General features: G+C 42.6%; 1 protein-coding gene across 1 annotated transcript in view; it reads left to right on the top strand.

Moving 5' to 3' along the window:
* Positions 1 to 5,182: 5,182 nt before the first annotated feature.
* FAF1 (Fas associated factor 1) overlaps positions 5,183 to 20,749 on the top strand; it is a 306,114-nt gene continuing 290,547 nt past the window's right edge. Inside the window, exon 1 of the mRNA XM_045027160.1 lies at positions 5,183 to 5,532. Coding sequence (XP_044883095.1) covers positions 5,488 to 5,532 — 45 coding nt within the window. The 5' untranslated portion in view covers positions 5,183 to 5,487. The remainder of the gene's footprint in view (positions 5,533 to 20,749) is intronic.

Below are 20,749 nucleotides of genomic sequence, written 5' to 3'. Positions count from 1 at the left end.
CCTGCGGCATCCAAGGTTAAAATCATGCCCCAGAAGAACAACCCGCACCACCCCCTGATTGCTTTGCAAGAGGGCCGCTGGTGAGGCCTAAAGAGGCGATTTCCCTTGACACTGCTGCAGGGCCAAGGGGTAGGACCCCAGGGCTGTGGAAATGTGTCTGTGGCCAGGCTCCCCACGCTGGAGTCTCCTGCCTTCCGCTGAAGTAGCATCAGGCAACGTTCCTGCCACACTCTCTTGCTGTAATATCAGGACACTAGTTAAGGACAGAGGCTCATGTCCATAGCAGTCCTCAAGTGACTTGACGACTGCTTTGGACATGAGCCAAAGTGGGCTGTGCATAGAAGGGTCACCGGGCCCGGTCCTTTTTCTCATTCAAGTAAATGTGGGGTGGGACCTGCCACTGAAGTCAATGAGAGCGGCATCGGCCCAACAGAGTGTAGCTACCATCCCGAAAAGAGGCAGTTTCCAGGTCCCCACAAGACAAGGTCATGGCTAAAGGGTCAATGTCAAATTATTCTAATTGTGAACTGCAATAATCCAGGGCAGAAATCTTTGCTTCTCTTGTCTCTAGCATCCTCGACCAACTGAAAAGTGCTAGTTCCGTGGAAAAATACACCTGGCTATAATGAAAGAAATGCGGGATCCACTTGTATGTCCAAGGAGAAAGAAGTAGCGATGAGAGGGCGTGAGGATTTTATTGCCAGGGGTGACTAAAATCATTTGAATTGTAAATTATTTTAAATACTGAATTGCTCTAAAATCAGTGAACCTTAGAAGCCTGAATTCCACACAGGTCATCGCTCTGAATAGTATGCTGTACTTCGGCGTCAGTTTCAGGACTCCCACATAAGTATACCTAATATGTTCCTTTGATAAATACTCTGTCAATCTATTTTCCATGCATAAGCAAAACGTTAATTTTAATACATACTCTGGCTAACTCAATAGATGTTGTTAAATGGAAGTGTTTAGAAACAATATCAGATAATTAAAGGAGCCGATCCTGCACTCCCTACTAGGCAAAACTCCCACTGACAACAATTCAAGTTTTGCATGCGTAGGCAGCGCAAGTCCAGGGCCTGGTTTAAGATGCCTAATGCTAGAAATATAATTTGTTTTTAAAGGGATATGTCAATCTGAACGATAGGTAGTCAAAAAGCAAGTTAAAAGTTCTGAGTCTCCTGGCAAAGTTCTGTGGCTTCACAGCCACATTTTATTTTGATTTTTTTTTTATTTCCCTATTGTTTTGTGAAAAACTGACACATGCAACAAGGGAAGCTGATGAAAGGGCTGTTACAGCGAATAGCACAGGCAATAGTGAAATTGACTATCGTCACATTGTTGTCAAATGCACAAAGCAAACAAGATGAAAAAAGAGCAAATACTTATTAAATTCTGTTATAAACCTACGTGTTATAAGTAACGATAGGGGGTAACAATTTTCTAGGCAGAAGTGTGATTTTTAACTACCTTCAAAGTTAATTCCAGAAATGTATGTTTTCAATAACACTGGTTTTCTGAAAACAGGCATTATATTACAATATTATTTAGAATAGGGTGTTGCACTAGGTAGCTTGCAAATACATTCTGATCTGACTTACACCTAGTTCAAGTCTATTCACTTGAGTTGAATTATATGTAGGTTAAGTCATTGCAGAAGTTGACCCATAAATATATTATTTTACTAATCTCTGTATAGGACACTTAAAGAAGAAGAATCCTTCTTTTGTTAATAATTTCAGCTAACAAAAGTGACTGGTCATAGTCACAAAAATAGTTTACTTTGAGACACTGAAGGCCTCTTTTTCTTGTGCAGCTTAAATTGACCAGGCAGAAAAGTAGCATCATACCACCTAATGCCTTGTATGTCCTTTTAAAATGTTTGTAGGAAGGAGCATGTTGTTTGTAATTAATTACTGTTAACAATGATAAAGAGACATATCTTATAAATCAGAAAGAGCTGTATCAGCGTTCAACACAACCGTCAAAAAAACCCCAAGCCCTCTGCACACAGGTATAATCATCGGACATCGCACGGAGTACTGCAAACATGTACCCACCTGACTTCCCTCCCTTCCAAGTACCATTTATAATTCATCTTGTATGTATAGGAAATACCCAGATTGGGGCTCATTTAAGAGTTGTGAGGGGAATAAACGAAGTTATTTATATTACTGTAATCTGGACTGCATGTGACATAACGTAGATTTAACATTTTTCATCTTTTTCTCATTTTGGCCCCAATCCTGCTCTTTATTTAACTTAAGATGGATACTTTTCGCTTCAAATATTGCTTTGATGAGCACCAGGTAACTAACCTTTGACTACAGCTGATGGCCGTGAGTAATATTGCAGCGCTAATTACTAAACTACAGTTTTAAATTACTGACAAAATAGTTGGCTTTAATCCAATTTACAAAACTTGCCTTTCAGCCTTTATTATAGTTACTCTGTCTTAATATGTGGGTAGATTGAGCATATACTGTCTCCGGTATTGAACCACGCAGTGTATATAGTACAGAATTGTCTGTAATGTCAAGCAGTGGAAAAAGGAGATAGTGTGGCAGTAATAGCTGTGTCGTCTATAAATCCTGTAAAGTTAAACTAGAATGATTAAACTAACAACGTGTAGTAAATCTCTACTGCAAACCCAGCCACCGTGAATTGGAACAGGAGTAGGACAAAGCAGAATATCCAGTTTGAATGACGTATTTTGCTTTCCAGCACAAGTAGGGCTTTGATATTGTCATCGTTCACCGTGAAATGATAAAACGTTTGTTTAGTATATGAAACAAGCCAACTGTATCATAAAGATCACAGTTCTTATTAGCATCTCGCAATGTGCCTTAATAATTCTATGTCCTGCTATTTTACCGCTTTCTTGTGGGCAAATGGTGTAACCTGCAGAGATACAGTTAAACTTTTCGATGTTCGTCAGCAGCTTGTAACTTGCATGTAATGTTTATTTCCTTAAATCACCCTCCTTTTCGTTAATGGCTTCCATTGTGACTTATTCTTTCTCTGTTTTCCGCTCCCCCTCCTCCCTTTTAGAATCAATCCTGCCATTATTTTTCTGATGATCAGCAGGAAGCACATCTATTCTGAACAGGGTTGTATATATCGTCTTACAAACGCGAAAATAAAATCAGTCAAGAACTAACTCTATATATCTTAAAATAGAAAAAAAATATATAGAATCGCAAAATGTTGTAATGTAGATCTTGTCCATCGTGTAATGTTAGGAAGGCTGTGTGACTGATTCTGTGTTTGACCTTAGGTGTCAGCGAAGTAACTAGAAATTATGTAGAGTGTAGAATAAAACAAGTTGGATTAATTAGCCAGTTAAATAGTCAAACTGTGTATATAGCCAGAGGAGAGATGGAAAACATTAGGGGACATATATTTAAAAATAACAAACAACACTGAAAACTAGGACTTGCATAAATATTATGAAACAAGCTTAGTGATGATATGTAATGGAGCTGAGACCTAAAGTACTGTTGTGGGAAACCTAAGAGTAAGTGCTATTATGCATATTAACATCTGTTGGATCATAAACCTATGACAAATTGGTGGTTTCCCATATGAGAGGTGTTACAAGGACTGAGAAATGAATCTTGCACATCTTGTCTCTTTTTTTCTCATTAAAAGGAAGTCACTGTTTGCCCAGTGTATAAAAGAAATCATGTATTATCAAAGGAAAAGGAAATTATGTTTAAGGAACAATTAATCTGGCTTGGAGCTGAATCACTGTATTTATATATGTCACAATGAAAGCACCTGTTTTGTTTATCAGTAACAATCTGTTTATATACAAAGCAACCAGATATTGTGTTACAGAAAGGCAAAACTATCTGAGTCCTGCATTAATCATAAACACAACAGATAGCTAAAACACTTCTATGGGTGTTCTCTTTGAGAGAGGCATTTCCATGTGGGGGTGTATTTGGAGGGAGAAATGGTATCTTGCTTAGGCCTCAATGGGACAATCATGATTTGACGTTTCATCCTGTGACTCATAGCTCAATTGAGTTACACCTTAATTCAGGCACACACAGTATAGTTCACAACATAAATACATCTAGGTCTTTGTTATGCTAGATGGGAACAGGTAATCCGGGTCAAACTAATGATTGCCAGAAAATATGTATGAAGAAATAGCCTAATCATCATACTGACGAGCAATTGTTTCAAAAGTGAAATAACATTTGCCATGAATACAGAGCTATGTCAAAATGCCAAGCAGAACGGATGAAGTTAAAATAAATCAAGATACTGATTCTCACTGAAAAAGAAAGCAGTCATTCATTACTTCAAAGGGGGCTTTTAACCCTCAAATGACACCGAGACTTAGAGAAAATGGGTGAGATAATAGCTTTTATGGACCAGCTTCTGTGAGAGAAACAAGCTTTGGAGCTACAAAACACCGAGCTCCTCTTCAGGTCTGGGAAAGGTCCTCGGAGCGTCACAGCTAAATACAAGATTGAACAGACGCTGAACTAGCTGTAGCCTCGTGTATTCATCTGTAACCCTACCAGTCCCTTTCCCAGACCTGCAGGCAAGCTCGGTGTAGCGCCTAAGCTGGTCTCTCTCACCTAGAGAAGCTGGTCCAGTAAAAGCGATTACCTCACCCACCTTCTCCCTCTCAGAGCCCGGCACCCCCAGGGCTCCCACCAGCATTGCACGCTGAGACGCAGGACTGCAGGGCGCCGTTTCCGTGTATAACGAAGCGGGTCATGACTTCAGGAAAGGCCTACACGTGGGCCGAGTGCCCCCTAGCCAGCCCAAGGGTTAGTCCCTGGTGCGGAGGGGGCGACTCCCTCCTGACTGGTTTTAAGGCCGGTTCTAACCCCACCCACCCCCCGAGGCGTGGCACGATTTTCCCGTGCGTGTTTTGCAACGGGAGCCCCTGGCAATCCCCTGGAGGCCGGCGGCGGGCTTCGCGGCTCTCCCCGCGGCTCGGCGCAAAGCCGGGCCACCCCGGCGGCCTTCCCCGGGCCTGGCAGCCCCGCTCCCCTCGGCGCAGCCGCCGGACAGCCGGAAAGACACGACCCCGCCTGCCCCGCCCCCCTCCCCGGCTTTTCGGCTCGCCGGCGCTTGACAGGAGGGTCACGTGGCAGCCGGAAAGCATCTCTTTGCGACCTCAATGACAGGCAAAATGTGCGACAGACGCTTTGCGAGCCAGGGAGGAAGCAGCGCTGCCTCCTCCTCTCTGTGGCACGGCAGCGGCGGGCGCTGCTCAGAGGGGCCGGCTGCGCCCCTGCCCCGTCAGAGCCGAGCCCCCCCCCTCCTCCCGCACGCGCGCGCCGGGGACCCCCCCGCCCCCGTTCTCCGACGCCGGAGCGAGCCTGAGGAGCCGGGGGAGCGGCAGGGGGCTTGTCTCGGCTCGGAGCTCCCATGAGCTCTTAGCCTCCCAGCCCCGGTCCCCGGCAGCGGCAGGCTCCAGGTGCACAGTGCAGACAAGAGCAGGGGACCCGGCCGGCTGCAATGGCGTCCAACATGGACAGAGAAATGATCCTGGCAGATTTTCAGGTACATTTCAACCCCCCCGCTTCCCCAGTCTCTCCGGCTCCCGCCCCCTCTGCTTTTCTTTCGCCCTGTTTCTGTGCCACCCCTTCTCTGTGGCGGGGTTCGGCTCTGCGGGCGGGGAGCCCCCCCCCCAACAGATGGTCGCTCGTTTGTTTTACCTCGTAAAACCTGCCCTGCTCGCAGAGCTCGAGGTGTGTCTCTGAAACGCGCACAGATCGTTTCTACAGCTACTAAAGGCACCTTCGTCCCTGCCCCCATTCCCAAACCTCAGACAAGCGATAGCCCAGCTCGCCCAGGCCAGGCAAAATCCCGGAGGATACAAAACTCCTCTCTTCTCCCAATGGTCGCTGTGTGTAACCTCTTAGCTGTCAATAGGCCACTTGCTGTGCTGGAGATGGGTGCTAATTTCCATCATAATGTAAACATTAAGCGCACCGGGACTATGGCTGCCTCCACCTGTGATAGCTTGAATGCGTGGGAAATTTTTTTTTATTATAATGAAGAAATATATATATTTGTAGAGAGAGAAATGTTCACTGGGAAGTCTTTCACCATACAAAGAAGTTTTAAAAAAATCCCCAGAATACCTTAATCTCAATCCCAAAGTAAGTGTTTCCAATTGAAAGTGATATTTAACAGGTTTGCAGGTATTTAGTTAATCAGTTCAGTGTACTAGCTTGGTAGCTTTATTTTTCTATATTGTTTCCTCATGAACAAGTAAACAGGCATTTACTTCTCTCCCTTCTCCTTTTAAAGGATATAGTAAACTGAAATTAGTTCTGAGGGGGTGTGTCTGTGTGAAACAACTTGTAAAAGTGTCTGATTCCATTGTCTTGCATGTATTTGTTTCATGTATTTTTTTTAGTTTTAAATTCTTAAACCATGTCTATTGTTGGGTGCATGGGAAGACCTCCCAGGATTGGGGCCTAGCCCTTTACCTCTAAATTTCAAAAGACTGAGCAGTTCACTAACATCGCTTCATTTGGTGATTATATCTATTTATTTTTATAAAAAAGCTTTTTTTACCTCTTAATTTTTAAATGCATGTGTATACATGTATACACACATACATTCATAAACATATTCCTTAATAATAATAATTATTTGATCATAACAAATATAATTTAATTTCTCTTTAAAAAAATGTTCTCCTCTGCTGAGATGCCTACAAAAAAACTTGATAATGAACAGGCTGCTGGTGTGCTGAGACCACTGCCTGTCATGCTAACCAATTCTGTCACTGTGTTCCCTTGTACTCTCTGTCTGTCTCGTATCTTATACTTAGTCTCTGCCCCAAAGAGTTTACAATCTATCTCTTTGTTCTCTGTTTGTATAGTGCCTAGCACAATGAGACCCTGGTCCTGGGGTAGGACTCCTAGTTGCTATGGTGGTAATAACAATAAGAGTAAGCAATCTCTTATTGTCTATTGCTGGGACATGTTGGATCATGTTTTTGACAGGGATGATGCGGGGATATTTTCCTTTTGTAGGACTTTGACTATGTGACATTGATACTTGTTTATTTACTTTGAAATTTTAATAAACAGTACTACAGGCAACCTCAATTTTTTTTGATATTTGGAGTGAACAGTACTGTGTAAGGAATAACATACCCCCAATTATATGTCATTAAGCTATAATTCTTTCAAAGGGTTCTGGTAACCCCACATACCACAGAAAATGAGTTTGGGCCCCAGCCCTGCAATCATATCCATGTAGGCAGAAACTTGCAGAACCTAATTGATGTTGCTGGAACTTCATGCTGCTGTGAGGATCATGTGTGTGAGCCCAACTGCAGGACTGGGGCCTTGGTTTGTGCATCTTACCAGAGTCGTAAAACAGAATGCTTAATTCATATACACTTTGAAGATTGATTTTAATAATAGTACTTTGCACTTACATAGCACCTATTTTTTGGAGGATCTTAAAGCTCTTAATAAAGGTGTGCTGAATAACTTCAGTGAAGGGTACCTTTATAAATGTACAGATAAAGGCAAGAAAGTATTACCTCAGTTTTACAAATGGGGAAACTGAGGCACTGAGTGGTTAAATGGTGCTTCAAATGAAACATAATGAATTAATCGTAGATCTGAGGCCAGAACCTAGATCTCCAGGTAAGACTGTCTCATAATGCCCCCTCCCTTTTTTTTTTTTTTAAAATCACCCTTTCTTCCCCAGCCTCTCATTTGTCTTTTGTATTTCAGTAGCCAGCTACTGTGTTTCTGGCCCTCTTTTAATTTTTCCTGCTTCCCATGGCATGATACTGTTTACATTAGTTAAAGGGACATTGTCAATAATTTTTATGCCAAATTTGACCTGTATCTCTAAAATGCTATGCCTTGGTGAGACAGCTTTGTTCTAAATATCTGGTGTTGTTTTACATTTGCTAGTCATTCACCAACAACTTAATAAAAAACAAAACAGAAGCCATTTTTGGGGGCGATTCACCAAAATAGGCTTGTATGCTATCTCTGCTATATTTTCTGTGTTTTTTTAACTAACAAATATTGTTCTCATCCTTGAGAATAGTAGTGCAAGATATTTAGTTATAATACATTATGTACACTGGAAACTGTTAAAACAATTATTTGCAATTCTGTTCAATTAGTGTTTGCTAAATGGGAAAGGATAAAATTGGGAGGGGATTTTTGTTATTATTATTCTGTGTTCACTGTGCAAACTGTCTAGTAGTCACAATTTGATATGGAAATTTTCTTCCATATGTGGTTTGATTGTAAGGGAGCAGCTGGTGTTACCTGTGTTCCACAGAGCTAGAGGTTCATATACAGAACCAATATACTTGAAGTCTATGTGTACTTTTTGCTCTCTATGAAAAGGTGTTGTGTAACACTGGGCCTAGTCCTACCAGTTGTAATTGAGCAAATCTTAAAAGATCCTTTTGCCCATCTTGAGTAAGAAATTATTTTGAGAAAGTATCCTCAACTTCTTCAGAATCTAAGCTCTCATCTATTACTAAATAAAATAAAACAAAATTCTAGTCCTTGTGGTTGCAAAGATAAATATCCAAAGGTGAATCACGTGTAACTGACAAAGTGCTTACCTCCAAAATCTGCAGACAAGACAAATCTAGTGTTTCTGTTGCTGGTCATAAACTTTTCTCAAGCTTCAGAATTTTGTCAGTTTCACTGCAGCTATTCAGAACCCCCAGGGCATCAGTGAAAGTGTTAGGTAAATTTCACTGTGGTGCTGCTGCTTGAGAAAGTTTAAATAAAGTTGGAATAGCAGAAATACACTCTCTCCTATGTCAGCAGATGAAAGGCTCTTGGATGGAGGTAGAGCAACAGAAATCCACAACCTACCCTCATAGCACCCAGGACATTGCAGGGCATGAATGGGAAGCATGCAGAGAGAATGCGTCTCCTCCCCACCAGCAGCTGGAAGGGGTGGGTGTCTTCAAATTTGTTGGGTTCCTATTAGCTGGAGGCTAAACAGTAAGAGTAATTAGCCATTTGAACAATTTACTGAGGATCGTGGTGGACTGTCTATCACTGTACTCTTGGAAGGGAAGCCAGAGTATGAGAGAAGGAGAGTCTTCAACATGCAGGATGAGACTAACCTTCCTCATCAAACCTATACAATAAAATAAGTGTTCTCCGTAAATAGTCATTCCCTGAAATCTCAACCATTTATATACAAGCCAGACTACTCATATTTTTGATTCCTACAGCAACTGTAAGATAGCCCTCCCTAATAATAATAATATCCAATACACAGAGCTTTTCATCCTTACCTCAGAGGAGGATTATTAGTTATTACCTTCATTTTACAATATGTTCTGTTGCTATCTGCCTCAGTATATACAGAATCTGCAGTATGGTTGAATTAGTTACTGAAGAATCATAACTGCAGATTCTTTCTTTCCTAATTTTTATGTGCTTGAAACTTTCTAGCCACAATATTGCATGAATGTAGTGTGGTGTGTTTTTCTTGTGGCTTACTATCATTATTTTTCCAATCAACTGGGGCAAGAGTTTGCTATCTAAACCATCACTCTACTCGGTGTATGTGTGTATTTAGTCTCTTCAAATGATTATTCCTTCCAAAATTTTGCAGTTGCCAGGGTTTACAGTTTAGCACTCAAGCAATTGCCACAAAACTCCAGTTTTGTTAAAAGGGACAACTTGTAAGTCACCCTTGTCTGAAAACTTTGAACCTGGTATTGCTACAAGTGACACCTAATATTACTAGAAATGGAAGAAGTGTAGTATCAGAGCGGTAGCTGTGTTAGTCTGGATCTGTAAAAGCAGCAAAGAGTCCTGTGGCACCTTATAGACTAACAGAAGTTTTGGAGCATGAGCTTTCGTGGGTGAATACCCACTTGGTCGGTCAGATGCATGCATCCAACTTCTGTTGGTCTCATGCATGCATCCGACGAAGTGGGTATTCACCCACGAAAGCTCATGCTCCAAAACTTCTGTTAGTCTATAAGGTGCCACAGGACTCTTTGCTGCTTTTACAGAAGTATAGTAAACTCTCTCCTTTCATTTTTCAGTTTTTGTGCATTTGACAGCACTTTGTCTATAGTTTTACCATTTTCCCTATTAAATCAGATTCTCCCTTGTTGAAAAGATCTTATAAAAATGAACAGCGGAGTTGGAGTTTAAAAAACACCTGAAGCAAATAAAATGCAGAGCATAGTATTTAAAGGGCATGGTATCAGAAACCCGACTTTTCCTTTTTTTAAAATCAATTTAACCCCCCACCCACAAACCATTTAAAGTGTTTCTGTTAGGATTTCAGGGATGATAGTACAGATTACATTTTGTCTATGGATGAAAAAAAATTGATCTCGAATTAAATTCTAATTAGTTCCTGTTTGTATAAGGATTATTTTTAAGGTTAAAAGCTATAGCACAAGCTTAGAACTTGTAAAGAATTGTAGAGAACCTTAAAGTATTGAAATTTATACTTATGAGTCTAACATATCTAATAGCTTTTCTTTCCCTGTAAAAAGTGACAGAGTCCTGTGGCACCTTATAGACTAACAGAAGTATTTGAGCATAAGCTTTCGTGGGTGAATACCCACTTTGTCTGATGCTTCTTTCACTGCTTACTGCTTCAACGGTACATTTTACAGCTCTGGTGCTGCTAGAAACAGCATTGGGACTGGTAACTGAATGTTTTGGTTTGCAACGCAAATGGTTTGGTTGATATATTTAGCACTAGAAATATCGAGAGACTACAAAACCATATTATATGCTTAGTGTTCTTTGGCTTGGTTATTGTGATGGTCACTGTCTGCTCCCAAAACGTTGCTTGTATTATCTTTTTTGTTTTTCATCCTTTTTTGAAGAACCAACACTTAACTTGTTTAGATACTTTCATGTTCGGCTGAAGTCCCAAAGCTCATGTACTTCAGAACAAATTTAGTATGATTTACTTGTAACCTCTCTGGTCTTTAGACAGGCTATGAGTTGAAAGACAGAACCAGAAGAATAACACATTGAAGAAGACTGAGAGTAAGAATGGTGTCCTTTTTAAAAACCTGAGCAGTTGGAATGCTAATCTGTTACTGTACTATAGCAACTTTGACTATTCATGGTGAAGCTGGCTATTCTTTCCCATACAATGGTAGATATTTAATTAGAAATACTATCTGACGTTTATAGAGATGAATGAGAATACGACATGATTTGTGTGCATTGGAACCATAGTATGAGAAACCATAGTAATTCACCCTGGAGCACTAATTCAACTTCAGAAAGACGTTTATGGTGGCTTCCATAGTAAACTTGCTTGAAGAGATTCTTCACACCACAGTAATCATGTCATCAAGTCTGCCAGCACACTCATGTAGGTATTTGGGGCAGTAGGTCACTGAAACAGAGCTATCATACTGGTTTAGGAGTGGTAGCAGTAGTTTTGTTGTTCTCAAATGCCATGTCAATTAACACTTGTTATATTAGTGGAATTAGCTTTGATTCCTTCAACAAAGAAATATCATGATTATATCCATGACACAGGAGCTAGGTATACATTTTCGCTGAGTGAAAAAGGGGTTGGGGGTTGTTTGGGTAATGGAAAATACAATGCAAGTGTTTTTTTATTTGTTTGTATGAAAAGTCCTGTGGAAACCATCAGTCATGTAAAGGAACTACATTGACCAAATTCCCGCTTATTTCTTTTTTTGGCTGGGGCAGGGTGGGTAGCCTGCTTCATCACTGTTGGAGTCCTTAGACTTTCTCCACTTTTAATATCCCATGTTACTTCTAGGAAGACTGGAAAGGTTATACTCTTAAAAGAGAGAGCTGTCTTCAAGTATCAGTACTTCTTTCCCATGGGACTGAGATTAATTCCATAGCATTTGAAGTCCTTGCTGGCTGAGGAATAAATTGGGGCATTGCCACTAGGCCACCAGGTTTTATCTTAAAGGAACAGGAAATATACTTATGAATATGTAAAATTTACTCACTTGACTTCTTTGTGTTTCTAAAATTCAAATTCCGTAATCTATACTCGTCCCTTGGGGGACTGGTTGAGGAGAGACCTATTCTTCCCAGAACAGGTTTCAATTTACATAAGAATGAACTTTAATTTTCCCTCCCACAAGTGTTGAATGCTTCAACAGCATCTCAGTCAAACTCCCTGCAGTGGTGTCTGAAAATGATTGGTCTCATATTTACTAGCACTTAACCAATATATTGGCACGAGTGGAGCAGGAGGAGGGGACTTGATACAGGATTAAGTTGCTACAGACAGTGTGATTGTCTTAGGGTACAATAGGTGGTCAATGTCAATCTTTGCATTCTTAAGCAGTTCATTTGCAGGCTGGAAAAGTGGTTTGCATGTTCAGTAAAGCACCCTTCTAAACAAAAATCTTGTCCCTTTCTTTGTAGGGGAAAATATACAGGAAAGTGAAGAAAAAAACTTATATAATTGTACAGACCAAAGCATTTAATCATAACTAGCTGCAGAATCTCACCATAATATGCACAGTCAAATACCTCTGGCTCGAAGTGGACTTAAAAGTATTGAGGAATATGAGACCTGCTACTGAAGTCAATGGGGGATTTTGATGCTTACTTCAATGGGACTAGGATCAAGCCCTTAATCAGACAGACTATATTTTAACCTGTGTGGTCACATCAAAGAGTGTAAAAGGCGACAAAGAGTCCTGTGGCACCTTATAGACTAACAGACGTTTTGGAGCATAAGCTTTCGTGGGTGAATACCCACTTTGTCAGATGCATGTAGTGGACATTTCCAGAGGCAGGTATAAATATGCAGGCAAGAATCAGTCTACATAGCTGTTGCCCCACTTCACATATGTCCTATTTTGCATTAACATTAGATCTGGCACTGACCACTGTAGGAAGAAAGTATACTGGGCTAGATGGACCATTGGTCTGATCCAGTATGGCCATTCCTATGCCCTCGGGGAAAAAGTCTAAATTTGAAATACTTTCTCAGAGCCAATGGTGATTACTTATAGGTGTGTTACTTAACCAGTTGCTTGGTTCATCTCTCTCTTTTCCAATATATAATTGTGTAGATGACCTACATTAACATTTAGATGAGTTGTATTTCTTGTCAGATTAATTATATTGTTGTTCATTTTGTAAAAACCAAGCTTGGGGCCAGACAAATGTTTTATAAACGTACTTTTGAAACTACAGAATGTTTGGTAAATGGAAGGTTGTATTTCCTTCTCTCTGTATGTTTGAAGCTTGAGAGAACTTATTGAAGGCTGAGCAAAATTCACCAAGAGTGAATTCCAAGGTAAATGGAGGTTGTAAATGGTCACATTTGCTTTTATGGGAAAGATTTTTAGCCTTTAGAGAATCTGCTCTAATAACATATCAGTAAATAACCCAATAAGGTGTATGTGTTTTGTTAGGTTCCTCTGAAGTGCTTTTGTCTTCTCTCGTCCAGTGGTTCTCAAAGCCGGTCCGCTGCTTGTTCAGGGAAAGCCCCTGGCAGGCCGGGCCGGTTTGTTTACTTGCCGCGTCCGCAGGTTCGGCCGATCGCGACTCCCACTGGCCATGGTTCGCCATCCGAGGCCAATAGCAGTGGGAAGTGGTGGCCAGCATGTCCCTTGGCCCGCGCTGCTTCCTGCCGCCCCCATTGACCTGGAGCGGTGAGCCACGGCCAGTGGAAGCAGCAATTGGCAGAAGCTGCGGACGCGGCAGGTAAACAAACTGGCCCGGCCCGCCAGGGGCTTTCAGTACACAAGTGGCGGACTGGCTTTGAGAACCACTGCTCTAGTCTCAACTAACCTGAACAATTTTGTCATCTGCAAATTTTACCTCCTCACTAATCCTTTTTCTGATTATTAATAAAAGATTATACACCAATCCTAGCACAGAACTTGTTTCTTAGCCAGTTTCTGATCCATGGCAGTACTTTTGTATTTCACATCCTAACTATATAATTTATTTAGACTTTCAAAAGGCCTTTGACAAATTACATCACAGGAGGGACTTTATCGCAGAGATTTATAAGGATGCTATTTACATATTCTTGGGAGTGCCCATGAGTACAGCAATGTGATCTTAACACCTAGGATAAATAACTCAGGACTGCAGACCACCTGTCAGATGTCTAAAGCTGTGTCGTTTAGTGTCCTGTATTCATTTTGCCAGCCATTACTTATATAAAATTGGGTTACTTGATGATGCTAACATAATTCTTGATACTTTCTTTGCCGCTAAAGCTTCTCTAGTGTAAAATAAGAGCTGGCCAAGGAGCTGGTTGGAATTTCATAATAATCTCCTGAGAGAGAGCCTTGTTTTGTTATCTTCATAACTAGTGATGCTGCATTGGAATGCCACTAAGGTGGTGACAGTATCTCTCAGAGTGCAGGATTTCAGTAGGACTGCACCTGGTGGAGACCGGGCCAACCATGTAGATAACCCAGGACTCTGTGTAATTGGTGCCTTACCCTGCCTGAATTCCTGATTAAATTAAAAAAAAAAGAACTTGTTACTTTGTTTTGAGCCCTGTTCAACACTCTGAAAGGGCTAAGTACATCTGATTTAATATGTAGTATTGAAAGCTTTCTTGGTCCTCCTTTGATTCAACCCAATATCCGCATCTTGTGAGCCTGGTGACTTCCTCAATATCTGAGTGGTATTTAAGGTTCAGCTTACATTCCATACCTATGTTTCTTGCCTTTATTGTAGAACAGGAGTAAGCCCAAGCCTCTGTCTGGTGGTGGCAGGGCATGAACCACTTTTTTTTTTAAATGGGTGGAACCATTAGGTGAACTTCAGTTTATGACTACCACAAAGGCCTGGTCTACACTAGGCGTTTAAACCAGTTTTAGGAGCGTAAAACCGATTTAACGCCACACCCGTCCACACTAGGAGGCACCTTATATCGATTTTAATGGCTCTTTAAATCGGTTTCTGTACTCCTCCCCGACGAGAGGAGTAGTGCTAATATCGGGATTAACATATTGGAATAGGGTTAGTGTGGCCGCAAATCGACGGTATTGGCCTCCGGGTGGTATCCCACAGTGCACCACTGACCGCTCTGGACAGCATTCTGAACTCGGATGCACTGGCCAGGTAGACAGGAAAAGCCCCGCGAACTTTTGAAATTCATTTCCTGCTTCCCCAGCGTGGAGAGCTCATCAGCACAGGTGACCACGCACAGCTCATCTGCACCGGTAACAATGCAGTCTCCTGAGAATCGAAAAAGATCCCCAGCATGGACTGCACGGGAGGTACTGGATCTGATCGCTATATGGGGAGAGGATTCAGTGCTAACAGAACTGCGTTCCAAAAGACGAAATGAAAAAGTATTTGAAAGAATTTCTAAGGCTATGACGGATAAAGGCCACAGCAGGGACTCAGTGCAGTGCAGAGTGAAAGTTAAGGAGCTCAGACAAGCCTACCAGAAAACCAAAGAAGCAAACGGAAGGTCCGGGGCAGGTCGAAAAACATGCCGCTTCTATGCTGAGCTGCATGCAATTTTAGGGGGCTGCGCCACAAGTACCCCACCCCTGACCGTGGATTCCGAGGTGGGGGTTGTAATCTCTGCCATGGTTGAGGATTATGCAGACGGGGAAGATGAAGATGAACAAGAGGAGGAAGACCTAGCAGAGAGCACACAGCACTCCGTGAGCCCCAGCAGCCAGGAGCTTTTTCTCACCCTGATGGAATTACCCTCCTCCCAGCCCTCCCAAGCAACTATCCCAGACAATGACGCCATGGAAGGGACCTCTGGTGAGTGTACCTTTGCAAATAGCAAGCATTTGTTTTTTAAGCAAGCGTTTTTTAATGATTGATTTGCCCTGAGGACTTGGGATGCATTCACAGACAGTATAGTTACTTAGAAAAGTTTGTTAACATGTCCGGGGATTGAGAGGAAATCCTCCAGGGACATCTCGATGAAGCACTCCTGTAGGTACTCCAGAAGCCTTTGCAGAAGGTTTCTGGGCAAGGCAGCCTTGTTCCGCCCACCATGGTAGGACACTTTACCACGCCATGCATGTAGCAAGTAATCAGGTATCATTGCATGGCAAAGCATAGCAGCGTATGGTCCCGGTGATTGCTGGCATTCAAGAAGCATCCGTTCTTTATCTCGCTGTGTGATCCTCAGCAAAGTGATATCGTTCAGGATAACCTGGTTAAAAATCAGGAATTTAAGTAAGGGGGATGGCCATTTTCCTACTGGGTTCGTGGACTGCAGCAGCTTAAAAAAAAAAGCTTTCCTGCACGTAGCCAAGCAGGGGGAGGGGAGGAGTGAAATGCAGATGATCTTTTTTGTGTTTGGTCACCGGCGATCTTCCCCAAGCTACCAGCCACGCAGTGGGTGGGGGGTGGGAAGGGTATTGATTAGCAGGGAGCTAGCGTGGTATTAGCCATGCATTGGGGGGAGGGGTAAATCACTGCAGAAGCCGAAAGACAGTGGCTTACCATGGCCGCATGCAAGCTGAATTCTGATGCCTGGACCTGTGTCTGTGAGATCTGTAACTCCAGAGCTGCAGGCACTCACTATTAAGATGAAAAATGCGACCTTGTAGGGAAATCACATGTGCTATGTAAGGTGAGTAGTGCTGTTCACTATGAAAGAGTATAACCATTGTTCTGTAAAATGTATCTTTTTAAATATTTCTCTCCCTCATGCAGCTGCAAATTTTTCAAGCGTCCCTCCTCCATCCCAAAGGCTAGCACAGATAAGGCGGAGGAAAAAGAAGACGAGAGATGAAATGTTCTCGGATATTATGGAAGTTACACGCAATGAAAGAGCTCATCTGAATGAGTGGAAGGACGTGATATCAAATTACAGGAAAGATGCCAGTGAACGTGAGGACAGGAGAGACACCCGAGATGAGAGGTGGCGGCAGGAAGACCGGCAGGAAAATCAGAGGTGGCGGCAGGAAGATCAGCGGTGGCGGGATGCAACTCTGGGGCTGCTGCGTGATCAAACTGACATGCTCCGGCGTCTGGTGGAGCTTCAGGAACGGCAGCAGGATCACAGAGTGCCGCTGCAGCCCCTGTATAACCACCCTCAACCCTCACCATGTTCCACATCCTCCTCACCCAGACGTGTAAGAACGCGTGGGGGGAGGCTCTGTGCACCCGCCCACTCCACCCCCGTGGACAGCCCAACCAGAAGGCTGTCGTTACTGTGAAATTTTTTTAATGGCCTTCTCCATCCTTCCTATCCTCCTCCCAAACCACACCCTTACTTCTCTCCCTCTTTTTATAATGAATTAATAAAGAATTCATGATTTTTAAACGAGAGTGATTTATTTGCATAAGTAAGCTGTACTCGAAGGGGGAGGGTGAGTTGCTTACAGGGAATGAGTCAATCAAGGGGGTTGGGTGTTCATCAACAAACACAGCAGTCACACTGTACCCTGGCCATTGATGAAGCTCGTTTTCAAAGCTTCTCTGATGCGCACCGCTTCCTGGTGTGCTCTTCTAATCTCCCTGGTGTCTGGCTGCGCGTAATCAGCGGCCAGGTGATTTGCCTCAGCCTCCCACCCCGCCATAAAGGTCTCCCCCTTACTCTCACAGAGATTGTGGAGAATACAGCAAGCAGCAATAACATAGGGGACATTGGTTTGGCTGAGGTCTGAGCGAGTCAGTAACGTCCGCCAGCGCGCCTTTAAACGGCCAAATGCACATTCCACCACCATTCTGCACTTGCTCAGCCTGTAATTGAACAGATCCTGACCACTGTCCAGGCTGCCTGTGTATGGCTTCATGAGCCATGGCATCAAGGGGTAGGCTGGGTCCCCCAGGATAACGACAGGCATTTCAACATCCCCAACTGTTATTTTCTGGTCTGGGAAGTAATCCCCTTGCTGCAGCCGTTTAAACAGAGTAGTGCTTCTGAATACGCGAGCGTCATGAACCCTCCCTGGCCATCCCTCGTGGATCCACCAGTGCTTGCAGCACCATTGAAAAGCACCCCTTCCGGTTTATGTACTGGGTGCCCTGGCGCTCCGGTGCCAAGATAGGGATATGGGTTCCATCTATCGCCCCCCCACAGTTAGGGCATCCCAGTGCAGCAAAGCCATCCACTATGGCCTGCACGTTTCCCAGAGTCACAACCTTTCGTAGCAGCAGCTTAGTGATTGCTTTGGCTACTTGCATCACAGCAGCCCCCACAGTAGATTTTCCAACTTCAAATTGATTCCCGACTGACCGGTAGCTGTCTGGCGTTGCAAGCTTCCACAGGGCTATCGCCACTCGCTTCTCTACTGTGAGGGCTGCTCTCATCTTGGTATTATGGCGTTTCAGGGCAGGGGCAAGCAAGTCACAAAGTTCCATGAAAGTGCCCTTACGCATGCGAAAGTTTCGCAGCCACTGGGAATCGTCCCACACCTGCAACACAATGCGGTCCCACCAGTCAGTGCTTGTTTCCCGGGCTCAAAATTGGCGTTCAATGGATAGAATCTGCCCCATTACCATCAGGATCTCCAAAGCGCAGGGGCCCGCGGTTTGAGAGAATTCTGTGTCCACGTCCTCATCACTGTCATTGCCGCGCTGCCGTATCCGCCTCCTCCTCGCCTCAGTGTGAAGGTCCTGGTTCACCATATACTGCACGAGAGTGCGCGAGGTGTTTAAAACATCCACGATTGCGGTATTGAGCTGAGCAGGGTCCATGCTTGCTCTGCTATGGCGTCTGCACAGTTCACCAAGCAAAAAAGGCGCGAAACGGTTGTCTGCTGCTTTCAGGGAGGGAGGGGTGAGGCTGTACCCAGAACCACCCGCGACAATGATTTTTGCCCCATCAGGCACTGGGATCTCAACCCGGAAATTCCAAGGGGCGGGGGAGGCTGCGGGAACTATGGGATAGCTACGGAATAGCTACCCACAGTGCAATGCTCCAGAAATCGACGCTAGCCTCGGACCGTGGACGCACACCACCGATTTAATGTGTTTAGTGTGGCCGCGCGCACTCGATTTTATACAATCTGTTTGCTAAACCGGTTTATGTAAAATCGGAATAATCCCGTTGTGTAGACGTACCCAAAGTGCCAGCATGAAAAGGCTCAGAAGCCTCCTCAGGTAGTTACCTGTCCCACATAGCCTGGATAAAAGGAAATGGCACATCAACTGGCTGGACTAGGGAGCCATAAGTTATCCTTAACTTCAGAATGAATTGATTTGAATAGACAACGTGCAGTTCAAACCAAACCATGCCCTGCAGAAATCAAAGGCCTTTTACACTGGTCACACATTTTCAGTTCATCAGAGTAGACAATCTATGAGTCTTTATTGTGTGCCTGGCTGGTTGAGCAGCTCTCTTTCTCCTGTGGGTGCAAGAATGCCTTCAGAAAATGTTTAGGCAAATCCTGAAGTTTGTGGGAGATGTACTATAAAGTTACATTCTTGTTTTTGAAGTTAACTCCATGCTTGTATTTTATTAGATAGTTTTTAAAATTAATATCAAACATTACAGTCCACTAAATTAGAATCTGAAGCACAGGGAGAGCAGCAATTGCTTCTTAAGTCAGGATGTTCTAGTCTATTATCCCCTCAGCAGATCACAACCATGCTTCTGGGAATTTTTTTTTTACTGGTTATAGCCTATTCATGTTTGCGAATCTTTAAAATTGATCGACAGAATTCTCCTTAAATGGTATTGCTATAACTTCTTTGTTTTTGCAATACTGTAACTGAATAACTGACACTTTAATTCACAATAATTCTGCTTTCTTTAAAAATACTTTTTCTCCATTGCAAAGGATACTTGCATATGGAAAGCATCAGTTCAGCTTCAGTCTTTATTTAATCTTCCTCTGTTTCTTATTCTCAACTGGGAATCTTGAGACTGTTGGTGACAACAATTAGTGGTTGTGGGAATTTAATCATATACAGCAGCATAATTTTACAGGGAGAATAAATCCAAAGAATTAGAAGATCTCTTAAAAACATATTCTCTTTTTATGCAACTGTTAGTAATCCTAGAAGATTAGGGTTGGAAGAGACCTCAGGAAGTCATCTAGTCCAACCCCCTGCTCAAAGCAGGACCAAACCCAAGTAAATTTAATGAATAAGGGAAGAGAAATGTAGAATGTTTGTTTATGGAGAACCCAAAAGGTTGTTAAATATCTTCTGTAAATCTCTTAGGAAGATGGGTAAATCTTTAATCCAAAGAGTTTATAATCTAAATAGCCAACACTACAAAAAAATAGGGGCGGATGGAGAGAGAAATGCCAGTACATCACTATTCTAGAAAGAAACCCTCCTGAATAATTTGACTATTTTTTCATAGTCTTCTGTGATGTATCAACTGTACTTTGAAAGTTTCTTGATTTAATTTTAAATATTGAGAGAAATAGTTATGAAAGATAATGACATGAAAAGTGGTTATATCCAGTCATCTCCTACTTTTATGTTCTGTCTGTTGTGTATCTCGTACTTTTGTCCTTCTGTTGTGTAAAGTTAAAATATTTTTTCTTACCTTCAATTATCTGAGTATCTGAATAATTAAGATATGTAAGAGTACACCGTAAAGACTTTATAATATACCAATGTGTCCAGGCAAGAAGTCTTGAAGCAGGACAATTTTAGCTTGGGCTACAGAGAGAGGATCACAAATCTGCTTTGCTAATGGAATTTTGAAAATTCTTTTTCTTTTGGGTTTTTAATTAACATTCCAAATAAAAGAAGAGAGAAAAATTGAGCCATATATCGTCCATCTCACAAGCACACTTGATCCTGCAGTCCTTTTGTACATGTAGCTTCCACTGCAGCCTGTGGACGTTTTGATGTATAGCAATTGCAGGATTGGA

Source organism: Mauremys mutica, chromosome 8 (assembly GCF_020497125.1).
Source record: "Mauremys mutica isolate MM-2020 ecotype Southern chromosome 8, ASM2049712v1, whole genome shotgun sequence".
NCBI classification, from domain to species: Eukaryota; Metazoa; Chordata; order Testudines; family Geoemydidae; genus Mauremys; species Mauremys mutica.
Note: the sequence above shows the minus strand (reverse complement) of the source record. Positions and strands in the feature narration are given on the sequence as shown.